The sequence below is a fragment of the Chenopodium album genome, chromosome 18 (assembly GCF_948465745.1).
Source record: "Chenopodium album chromosome 18, dcCheAlbu1.1, whole genome shotgun sequence".
NCBI classification, from domain to species: Eukaryota; Viridiplantae; Streptophyta; class Magnoliopsida; order Caryophyllales; family Amaranthaceae; genus Chenopodium; species Chenopodium album.
In genome coordinates, this window is record NC_137851.1 from 23244168 (window position 1) to 23256540 (window position 12373).

At 37.7% G+C, this 12373-nt stretch overlaps 1 protein-coding gene across 1 annotated transcript; it reads left to right on the top strand.

Annotated features, from left to right (window-relative positions):
- The first annotated feature begins 3648 nt into the window (after window positions 1-3648).
- On the top strand, window positions 3649-9607 carry LOC145590619 (uncharacterized). Its single transcript, XM_081647039.1, has 7 exons — window positions 3649-4023; window positions 5613-7331; window positions 7445-7523; window positions 7906-8306; window positions 8876-8974; window positions 9082-9182; window positions 9298-9607. Exons 2-7 carry the CDS (start codon window positions 5634-5636, stop codon window positions 9401-9403), a joined length of 2484 nt encoding a protein of 827 aa, XP_081503165.1. The 5' UTR covers window positions 3649-4023; window positions 5613-5633; the 3' UTR covers window positions 9404-9607.
- Window positions 9608-12373: the final 2766 nt, after the last annotated feature.

Here is a 12373-nt window from a genome sequence, read left to right on the forward strand (position 1 = left end):
ACCTCCGCCTTGAGCTTTACATTCTCCTGAGAGGCACCCTGCAAGGCCTTGAGGTATTCCTCCGCCTTCTTGAGGTTGGTTTCAGCCGTGTTGGCCTTCTTCTTAGCCTCATCCAGGGCTTTTTGAAGACCCTTGATCTGATCCGCCTGTTGCATCAATTCGGCTTTAGTTTCAAGTTCATTAATTGTACATTGATATTAAGCAACATCTTGAGAATCCCTAGCTGATCTAGTGGCTCTCTTTACCTCCTCCCTCTTCCGGGCATATGGCCGTTTGAGTCCATCAACCCTGAGCATGGCTTGTAGACACAAACGGTGTCATTCATGCTGGATACATTATACTTAGCTCCAGCAAAGGGGAATTAGGTATACCTGAGACAGGAGTGCAGTGATACGTTCAACATTGAACGTCTCAATGCCCGGGATGGCATCCTTCCCTTCTTGGGAACAGGAGCCAGCAAGGACCGGGCATGCGCCTAGACGTCCGGCCATCATTTAGCTAGGTTCTTAGTAAAGGACCTAGGTGCCTCTCCACTCTGCAATTAACGAAGTATTAAATATACAACCGGCAATGTCTGTTGGAAAAAATAGTTCAAGGAGTTAGATGGTTCTTTACCTCAGCCTTCAGCTTGGCGGCCTTAGCCTCCGCCAGGTTTCTCCGGATTTGTGCAGAGGACCGCTTGGGAGTCTTCTCGTCAGCCACCATGTTCAAAGCTTCTTCTGTAAAAATGATGAACACATGATTAGTGCAAAATCATAATTGGCTAACAATAGTACAAGCGGAACTAAATCGGATGTATATCAAACATACGCTTTAGAAACATCGTGTTAAGCCCGCATGCGGATAAGAACGCCTCATCTTTAAACCATGCGCACATGAGAATCCAATTATTAGGGACCTGTATTACGTCCTCGGTTGAGAGTGTCTCCATATGGAGCTCAAAAAACTTGGTTTCCATGATAATGTCATAGTCGTCCCCTAGAATCTGGGGAAGGGCACATTTGCGACCTAGTAGGTCGGGCTTTTTATTATACCTGCGCAGCTCTTGGCTCTCTCGACGGGTTGGGGCAGACAGCAGGTAGAAACGGGTTTTCCAACCATCATATTTGGACACCTTGTCCAATGTCATTTGGTACTGAGGGAGAGTGGTCAAGGTGTACCATGCCCTCCAACCGCCTGGGTTGCGGCTGAGATAGTGCATGTGAGCAAAAGTCTCCCAGCTGGGATTCAAGTCTTGCATCTCACAGGCGGCAACATACCCCAAAATGTTAGCCCATGAATTTGGGGAGAGCTGCCAGACGCCCAGGCCATAACCCCTGAGTATGGCTCTCACAGCATGGTGAAGCAGGAACCAGAGGCCTGCCAGGAATGCCGCCTCAGAGCATCCAAAGTAGGCATTGGCGTTCTCTTGGTCATCCTTCCAGGAGATGGTGCCTAGCTCAGGCGGCACCTGGATAGTATATCCATTTCCTAGAGGTCGTTTTTGTACAAAGCTTTCAATGCCTTTTAGCATTGGCCGCTTGTCTTTAGCGGAGATATGGATCTGAAAGGGATCATCCTTTGCTTCCCATTTTTTCCTCTCCTCGGCCTCACTATTCTCTAGCGGGGAAAGAGGGGCATCACTATCATCTTCAGAGCTAGACCATGAGGCGGAGCTTTCACCGTTTCCCTTGTCGTCGGCTGACCCCGATGCAGACTCTTCCCCGTCTCTATCTTCGGGGCTAGCTTCATTAAGGTCCATCTAGGAGACAGCTCCCTCCCCATCTCTACCCTCATCGTATAGGATTGTGTCACTTGGGGTTCTAGGAATCCCAGACGAGGAATATTCCCCTGAGCTTTTATTGCTCTCTGACCCCTCAACCGGAGTCACCTCATCAGACGACACTTCCAAAGTACCGTCTCTTCAACGTCGTCTGGTGGCTGTATGTTTAGTTCTAGCCATCGTGTCCTGCACAGACACATAGATGGTCGGTTGAGGAGTATAAAATTGCTCCATGCACCTAGAGCCGGCACTCCTAGTCCTAGACTCAGCCGTACTAGGGGACCGGCTGACTACTGACCTAGGCCGTGCCGTGTGTGTTGGTGATAAGTCCATTTATTGAATGAATTGAAGCAAATGTAAATGAGCTGAAGGAAGTAAAGGCGGTACCTTACGTTTGTCTTTGAAAGGGGGCAAACGGTGATGACCGACTGAGATGATGCTGAAGTCGACTTTGCTTGCTTGAGGCACAGGCTGTTGTAAACCGGCTGAGGCAGGCGGAAAATGAACAACGCTTGTGTGCACGCGGACAGAGGGCAGACTTTCTCTCTCTAGGATTGGTGATTTTCTCTCTCTAAAATGTTTTGAAAATGTCCAAAATGAGGGGGGTAAATTGTGTATTTATTTAGGGGTAAAAAAAACAGGGGCATCCTGGTAATTTTCCTGAAATGTGAAAGGTTAAATTTTCACAGTAAAAAAAAAAAATTATTATTTCCTATGGCTGAGTGACATGTGTCACAGATGCCACGTGGCGCGCCACGTCACATCTGTGAGGGGCAATTGTTTTGGGTAATTTTACCCATGCCACGTGGGCCAATCAAGTCCTGACACGTGTCATACTATGGTTAGTCCGAATTGGACCAGTCTCCATTTGACACGTGTCCCTCCTAGAGCTTGGGAGAAAAAAAGGCCTTCAAGGGCCTAAATCCCGAGAAAGCCGTAATACAGCGCTAACTAGCAGAATTAGGTCAGAGTGACCTAATCATGGGCACGTTTCCCCATGACCCTATAAATAGGGAGATTCCCCCATTTTCGGGACATAAATTAATTATTACAGCAGACCCTACATTCTCTTACATCAGATAAGCACCTGATCTCGGAATCCGAGAAGATCTCACTTTTCATTTTCCGCACCTTCTCCTACCCACATTCAAGTACTAACTTGATTGTCGGAGGCGGAGCTCCTACCACCCGGAGTCTCCGTTGTTTTGCAGGTACAGGCGCATTCGGATTAGTCCTCGAGCAGTAACTCTCCCGAAGGACAAAAACACCCAAAACACTATTTATCTATTAATTTGTTATGACAGTATACTAATGTGTAAATGAACATTTATCAAAATAGAAATGAACATTCATAAATTAAAAAAAAAAAAAAAAATCTATGAACTAAATTTATTAATACTTACATTTCTCTAAAATCTTTGTTTTTCTTTTCTTAAACCGTTGCCTTTGTTCTAAAAATAAAAACTTAAAGAATGTATTGATTTAATTTACTAGTTTTTAAACAAAATTTACTTGAACTACAGTATATATTATACTTACATTAATACATTTTTCATGGTTGATTTTTCAATTATGTTCTTGAAATACTATCGCAACAAAAAATTAGTAAAACCTAGGGTTTATATTCTTTTTCGGTCCAAATTTGAACAAAACAACTTACTCTATTTGAATTTTGACTTTGCTTTGATGAATTTCGAAGTGATTGAATAAATTCTTGTGATAATTTGTGATAATATTGTAATAATTTTGTCATTAAAGCTTATAAGGAGAGAGAAAATGGCTAAGAAATAGGTGAGGAGAGAGAAAAGGGTTAGAAATTGTTGAGGAAAGAGAAAATGCAAATGGAGGTTTTGATTTTTTTTTTTGTATATATAGGGGGTAAAATCAGTTAGTGTGTAGAGTGTAGTGGGTATGGAGTAATGGAGGTAGGGGGATTAAATATATCATTTTGATGGAGAGTGTAGGTAGAGCTCCTTACTCTAGAGTGTAGGGATTGATAACAGGATAAAACATGTTGCCGACTCACCAAGCATATGATAATTAAACACGAGGCCCAGCTAGCCCGCCTTCGAGCCCCCATTGAAATCCCGCCAAAACCCCAAAGGCGGCTGATCTATTCCCCTTAAATTTCATACCTACACTCTCTCCCGCCTTCTCTTCTCGAGCTTCACTCAAACAGTCAAACCTCATCTCACTTTCTCTCTCTCTTCGAGCTGATTTTCAAGCACGCTCAACTCATCTGCAGCTAGATTTCTTCGCAGGTACATCTACTAGCTTCTTTTTACTTTGATTTCTTGCATTTCCTTCGTTTCTGATCTCTTAATTTAGGGTTTATTACAATCGATTGGATTATCTAGCTCATGTTGTTTGAAGCTTCTATTTTAGGGTTTTTTTTTCGGGTTTCTGAATTTGTGGAGTCTGAATATAGTTCGATTTCTTGTTTTCCTTTAATTTGTTTACTGATCTATTTATTTTGGTTTAGTGTCAGGATTTAATTGTATTTTCCTGATTTTAATTAGGCGGGCACAGAATTATTTGAAACTTATTTTTAGGGTTTTAAAAATTTTTGAAGCCTTAATTTTACCGCCATAGATTTCTATGATTTTCTGGTTTTAAACTAATAGCAGATCAGATCTATAGGTAATTAGACTATGATACATCTCTAATCGAAAAAGAGCTGTGTAAATGACGATTGTGTTTATGCTCGTTGCAATGGTATTGTTACTCAAATTGGTTTTCAGGATACGGAGTATGTCATAATCGGTTGATTGGAGAGAGATAGTTGTATAATTGTATGTCGCGGCTCACAGTTTATGAGCATGTCGTCAGTGTTGTATTACGGGGATCTGAATTTTGGATTGTATGTTAATTTTATGATTTTATGGATTTTCAGTATGAAAAATTGGCTGCCTGAATGTATTTAACAATTTTTCAACTTTCCCAACTCTTGTAAAACATTTTTTTGCATTTTTTTTTCTTATACTTTGAACTAAGTTAAAACTTTAAAGAGTAGAAAGAGCTGAGTCAGCTGACCAAATAGCACTACAAATTGTATCCTACTTGTATTATTATTTTATTTTTTTTTCTATTGATACAGTAAGAGAAAAAAAAAAAAAAAAATTTGTCTAATTAATCAAGCTCAAGCGAACACAAGAGTTCTTTGAACAATTTGTGAATAAGCTTTATAGAGGGATTTATAAAAACACCAAGTGTCCAAGCTGCATAAATATTTTCTGCTCAATAACCCACTTCCTATATGTTTCACTAATTTCTATACAGATCAATCCTACTTTCCCATTTTAAACAAAAAAATAAAAATCCTACATGGAAACACCACTGCTTCTGCAATATATTTAAGGACCAATTTACTTATCCAATGAATTTTAGCATATTATAATTAAACTCTTAAATGGTGTTTATGTTACAAGGCTGGATTATTTGTGTCCAAAGGTTCCTAAACTTGCCTGTCCAAATATTTCAGTATTGGAGGGTCTTGTGTGTATTTTGGTTTGCATTGCTTTTGCAACATTTATTCCTTAAAAGTTGTCACCAGTTTATGTTCACTTATTATTGTATTTCATAGAAAATATGTTTATGCACTGCCTTTTCACCTTATTGCTAAGGAAAGTGTTTTGCATGTAAAAATGTGTTGTTTTATATAATGTATTGGATGTGCTTCAATATAGTCTCTCTAATGTATGTATTGCTGTCTTTTTCTCCATTATATCTAGATTATTATTGTAAATTTGTTGTGGATAAGTATTACTCGAAATAGCTATATGCAGCACAACTGCGCATTGTTGGTTACTTGGTATGGGATAAGATTCTCAGTCTTCTTTTAATTTGATAGGATCACATTCTACAACAGTTGATGGAGCTAAGAGGCTGTACTCAGTTACACTTTTTCACAATTATTAAAGGTGGTGAAATAATCAAAGTCCTAAATCTTGCTCGAGGAAATCCGAAGCTCAAGTTGAAGAGCATTGAAGAAATTTATTCTTCCTTTAACTCAAAATGGCACGATTCACTTACAGAATGTCCAAAAGCTGACAGGTCGCTGGCTATGCCTCGTGATTTTGTTGAAGTAAAGACTGAGGTTAAAGTTGAGCCTATAGAAGAAGAGAATGGGTTTGATATTGGTGCAATGACATTGAGGCAGATCAAAAACAACTGCAAACGTCACAAAAGGAAAGCTGCAAGATCTATTGATTTGAAAACTGTTAAAAATGAAGATGATGACCATCGAAATGAAGAGGGCAATCTTGATCTCAAAGAAACTCTTGGTAGTTTGAAGCGCAAGGTGCTCATGAAAAGAAAACCTAAAAAGAAAGGAGATATTAAGTGCAACTCTATATCTTCTACAACTAACTCTATAGATGGTAGGTCAAAGGGCACACCTGCCAATCTAGATTTACTTGATGTCAGCAGCAAAATCTGCAAGCCATTGAATAACAAAGTTGAAGATGATCTACATGATTACTCACACTTGCAAGCCAGAAGCCTAACTTTTAGTGATGACCCCAGATATACTGTAAGTGACTCTGTCAAAGCTATTGAACACTGTTATCCAGATCAGGTTCTTGATACATATTCAGTATATCCGCAAAGTGATTATCTAGTGCACCCTGTAGCTTCTGGAAACTCAAAATGTGATCTCAATCAAGTTTCATACGAACATCTGGATTGTGATATGCTTCAGAATCCACTAATATCTAAATCTCCAGATACTAAAGATGTTATGAAGGTAGATAATTCGTTAGTTGTAAGTCATCAGCCTTTGGTATCTTGTGTCTCAGAAGCCAGTAGAGAGGAAGACATGACTGATATTATGGCATGTGATGAACCTACAGAAACAGGTTTACTTGAATTTGATAGCTCTGATATTCAAGTTGATCTTCCTCGTAATCTCCAACCTTTACATGATGGAAATCCCTCAAAGGTGTATGTTTCTGTTATGGCTCCTAACAGTGACTATCAAACTGCTGAATTCATCTACCCTGGTGAGTCAATAGAGTCAACGAATGAAAATAAAGATGTTGAAAAAGTCGTGACAAAAGCTGCTACCAAATACAATTCTGAGGTAAAATGTGATAATAAATTTTCTTCAGTTAGTTGTATGGCTTCCCTAGGTGCCTCTATAGCTAGAGTTGAAGATCTACAATTGTCGATACTTGATGCTATTACTGAAGAGGTACCAGCATCTACCCTGGGTCCAAAGAGTTATTGTCACAATACTGAATTTATTTCTAATGGTGAAGCTAGTAGATCTTTGGATGACAGTCAAGGTTCTGAAGCAAAAGCGATAAGAAGAGGTGTCAAGAACTTTGAAGTAGCAGTGCAAGATGAAAATCATTTGCCTTTGATCCATAGTGTGGATTCTTTGTGTAATGTTAAGTCTGCAGTCGAAGACAAGCAATCTTCGTTACCTAATGATGCTATCACCCTTCTAACCTGTTCTCCGAAGCCTTGCAATGCTATTGACCAACAGACTGGATCTGCAGTAACTGAAGAGTGCTGCATAAACAAGCAGGAGCAGCAACCTCCTGAAAGGCTCTTTTCAGCCCGAAAGGTGACTGAATCCCCAAACTAAGCCTCATAAAGGAGGCTAATATGAAAAGTAGTACCTCGTACTTAAAATCTATTACTGAAATCAGACTAACATAAATATTTGCTTCTTTGCAGTCGATTTCTCCAAATTCTAAAGAAAGATTACGCAGGGCTTTGAATTGTGCTGAAATACAAGACAATACTCAGAGTCTTTGTAAGTTGATAAAAGCATATGCCATTTTTATTGATTAGCTTAAATATGAAACATTTTGAACTTTGGTCTATCAACTAGTTCTATTCTCTAATTTGTTGATCATAATTAAAAAAATTACTTGTATATTTAAGCTGAAAAGTTAAAAGATTTGCTAGGATTCAGAGCTTCTCAATTGTGGTGTATCTTAACTAGACTGCCATGGAATCACAACAAAGTTCTTGAAAGCTTAAAGATCAGGCAGCCAGCGTGAAGGATCATGCTTTGATTAATTTTAAGTATTGTTTTCTGCGTCATAATAAATAAGCTAGATTTCATAGTCTTTAGCAGTTTCAGGGCACCTGATTTTTTTTTTTAATTATTTTTTTGTACTTCTTCTCTATAGCTTGCAAGGAGAAACTATTCCCTGAGAAGAATTGTGTGGTCAATTCATCTTCACAGTCAAGTTTTAAAAAAGCTCGGATTATCATTACATCAAAAAGACTGGAGGCATTACGTACGACTGAGATCAGAGCCAATAGTAGGCAAATACTGAAGAAAGGAAAATTTGAGAGAAAAAATTCTCTTATAAAAGGCACTGTTAATGGTCCTCGGGCTTCTTCATCAGTACCTGCTGCCAGTGTGTGCAGTTCTCAAAGTTGCTCAAAAAATGCCATTGCATTCTCACAGCAGCAGATGATCGATACTGAACGCCTTGCATCGAAACTTTTGTCAGATTTGCATTCAATGAAAGAAATGGTTGTAGATACATTAACGTGCTCTACATCAAGACATAACACAGACAAGGTAAATAGACAATTCGAAGTTCTTTGTAAGACCTGTTTTATTTAATTTATGCTGTTTAGCTAGAATAAATGGCTTGCTTGAAATTCTCTATGGAAGTATGTTCACATATTAACATCTAATGGCTTTGGTCTTGCACAAGAAATTCAGTGAGTTTTCAGTGTTATTTTGATGTAGTAACATTGAAAAGCATACCATTGCTCATTTAAGATTTTGTTGGATGCTCCGGGAATCAGGGTTTAATTGCTTTAATCCATTTTTTGAAATTTGTGATTGCAAATTTAAGAAATAGGCCATAGTTGTATGAGTACAAGGGTAAACTTAGCTGTGATGTAATTCTATTCCAAAATGAACATGACTTTCTCATTCATACTTGTATATATGTAGGTACTTAAATTTTGGGTGTACAATGGAATGGATGCCTTTTATGATATCCTTTGTATGTTAATAGTTAATGTTTTTTATTTGTATCATGTACATGGTATTGTCCATAATTTTAAACGTTCTTGCCAGAAACTGAAAGATGAATTAACATTCAAAAATCTCAATACACTTTTATATAATTGCTTCAGGCCAGAGTAGCTGTTGAGAATGTTAAAAAGATCGAGGAAGCAGCAAAGAAGTGGTTGTCCATGATGTCAAGGGATTGCACTCGTTTCTGCAAAATTATGGTTATTATTCCATCTCAAACCTTTTTCAACTTTTTTGTGGACAGACATTGGTTTTAGATGGAAATGCTTCATTGTTATTAACCTTAATTAACTGTGTTAACCAACAGGAATTAACTGAAAATAATGGTGCTTCTCCTGTAAAGTGCAATGATGAGCACATCCCAGATTCGGAGATATGCCAGAACAATCTCGTCTCTGAGACTAAGCAGTAAATCCTCACTTCTAATTCTTATGATTTATGTTTGTATTTTATTCTTATTGTTTATTTTGTAAGTATGTATTTGCCGTCATTTTATACATTTCTTATTTCATGTATTTCCCAGGGATGATCACAACCTTTCGCCTCCTAAAAGTACAGTTCACAAGGAGAAAAAAATTATATTTGCTGATGAAGCTGGAGAAAGCTTATGTCAAGTCGAGGTTTTGTAGGCTAATAGAACTGATTCCCTTGTTAAATCTATATTTGTAAGGGGCAATACGAACCTACAAAATATATTAGTACATTGTAACTGTAACTATAGTTGTAATTGTAAATATAATGTTGTAATGTTGGACGACATAGCTTATTATGCCCTTGAACTCCGGCACATGTTGGCTTGGTTTGCCTCACCGGAAGAGGCCTTTATTTCCTTTTTCTTTTTCTTTTTCAATTTTTTCTGTAATATTTACAGTCCGTTTATACTGTGAAAGTCATATTAGAACATTTAAGCAACTCAGGAGTCAGGAGTACCAAGCTAAAGCTGATAAAGAAACAATGGGTAGGACTGAGCAAAACTATTCGAAATCCGAAGATCCGATCCGAAAATTATGGATACCCGATCCAAAATTCAAGTTCGGATCGGATATTCGATCCGAAAAGTTCGGATACGAATGTCCAATTCTTGGATTTCGAATATCCGATATTTGAATGATATCCGAGCAAAACCACTAAATTTTTTATACAGTAAAAAAAAAAAAATACTTCTGACACTCACCAAACCCTATACTCCTTTTTTTTGTAACTACCCCATGCCACTCCCCACCTTTCCTTTTCATATTTCAATTTCTCACTCTCCTCCCTAACTTTCTCTCTCCTATTATCATCTCAATTTAAATCTCAACTTTCTGTTTCACTTTTTCAGATCTTCTTCACCGGCATCGACCATCGTTTCAACTACCTAGTGGGCTCTCTTAGTGTACTAAATCTCCTCTAACGATTCACGCTCACCAACCTCCACTAGTCGCTCAGGCTTCTTGGCTTACCAAACCGATGTCGTCACCGAGCTTGCGTCAATAGTCGGAGTACTTTTATTTTATTTTTTCATTTTTTTTAAATGATTCTTTATGTATATAATTAGTTTTACATTGTATTGTACTGGGTTAGCTGATTCTAGATTTTCTATTTTTGAATTTAATTGTTCAAATCAGTTTTTCAAATAAATCTCTATTTTGTGTATTTTATTTGTTAAAATGTTCGGATATTGGATATCTGACCTATCCGATTCGAAATTTTCGGATACCCTATATTCGGATATTCGAAAATTTTCGGATCGGATACGAATATCAAATAACTGATTTTTCGGATCCGGATATCCGATCCGTGCTCAGCTCTAGTCTCAAATGCCTTTAGGCTTTAGCCATTGCCTACCGTAAACATAGGGAATACACAATATTGCTATTCTAGACCTAACCAAAGATTGGGGAGGTATGTAGTAGACTTGATAATGTCTATTTTTTTTTTTTTTTTTTTTTTTTTTTTTTTTTTTTTTTGTTTTTTCTTATACACTAGAGTAATATGGCTAAACTTAAATACAATAACAATACCACACTCTATCTATATAAAATCATATCAAAATATCATACTACCTCCGTTTTTTATCTAGTGTAACAAACTTGGTTGCACAAAATCTAAGAAGAAAATTGCTAAGTTAGATTAGTTGAGGAGAGAGAAAATAAATCCATGTGATTATTCTTTGAGAGAAAATGAGGGATCAGATATTTTGGCACCAAAAGATCTGAAAAAATTTGAATAGTTGTAAAAAAACGAGGGAAAGTGAAACTTTCAGCAAATTTAAATTTTTGGCTTCATATGACAATTTAGCTACAAACGGCAGTGACATAAAGAGCAATCTCACTCATGGGCATTTTTTTGCCCATGAGGAGAAAATAATGGTAAAAATTGCCCACGAGGAAATCCTCAAATGCCCATAGCAATGTCTATAGCAGCGTGAGCCATGGAGCTAAATCAGGAATAAAAAAAAAGCTACGATATTAAAATATAATGTGATGATGGTAATGTTTAGGTAAGAGAAAAAATAGCAGAGAGAGTGGTGTGAGTTTTTTTTGGAGTGCATATAGGAGGGCATTATGGAGTTTTATTTATTTTTTTCATTTGATGTTTTTTTTTTTTTTTTTTTTTTCAGTGGTACATTTTTGTGTATTATTATGCAAGTATATTGTACCATTAAAGTATAAGTTGTCTTAAAATAATACTTTTTGTGTACTATTATTAGAGGTGGGCAACGTGCTATAATGGGCCGCCGCAGGCTGTGCCTGGTGATGGCTCGTGCCGTGTCATACCGTGCCTACATCTTGGCGTGGTGTGGCGTGCTGTGTCTGGCCACCTGATGAGCGTCATTTATGGCACTCAATAGAGTAGTTTTCGATTCCTTTTTCTATATTTTCTCGATTTATTTTCTTATAATCTTTCTAGTTTTCTCTTATTTTCCGTCTTTATAGCTCATTGTGGTTTTCCGTTCACTTTTATGAGTTTTCCATGATTTTTTTTCTTAATTGGCTATTTTAGTTTAATTTCTATTCTTTTTGCTTTCTCTCTTACTTTTACTTGATTTCTTGCAAGTGAAGTTTTGAAATCTTGTTTGCCGCTCCCTTACGGATGTTTTCTCATTGATTTTAGGTCTGGAGTGTGCAAATATTTGAAGATTAAAAGGCTGCCCTCCTCGTGGGCATCACCTCGAGAGCACTAATGATAAGGATGCACGAGAGCGGAAGGATCAATGAGCGAGCAAGGGAAGCAAAGCCACGAGCAAGGGAAGCAAGGTGCGCGCGTTTTGACCCCTCTGTGCGTGCGTGCAGACCCAGCTATGCACGCGCACGGTGGTCTAGTGCGTGCGCACGGGGTGCTTCGCCTCCCTTCGCTCGATTTGTTATAAATAGCCTTGACTTTTCCTTTTTTAGGGGGAGACGATTTTATATGTACTTGAGACTATTTTTCAGAAATAGAAGAGAGAGAGAGAAAGTAGAGAGAGAAACTTGAGATTACTTGTTTTGTGCTTCAATTTCATCTTTGATTTCAACTTTGAGCTTAGATTTCATCTTCAATCAATGAAAGTATGTGAGATTTCATTCCTTTGAATTTACTTTTATTTGCTATTTCCTTTAATTCTTGAATGTTTGATT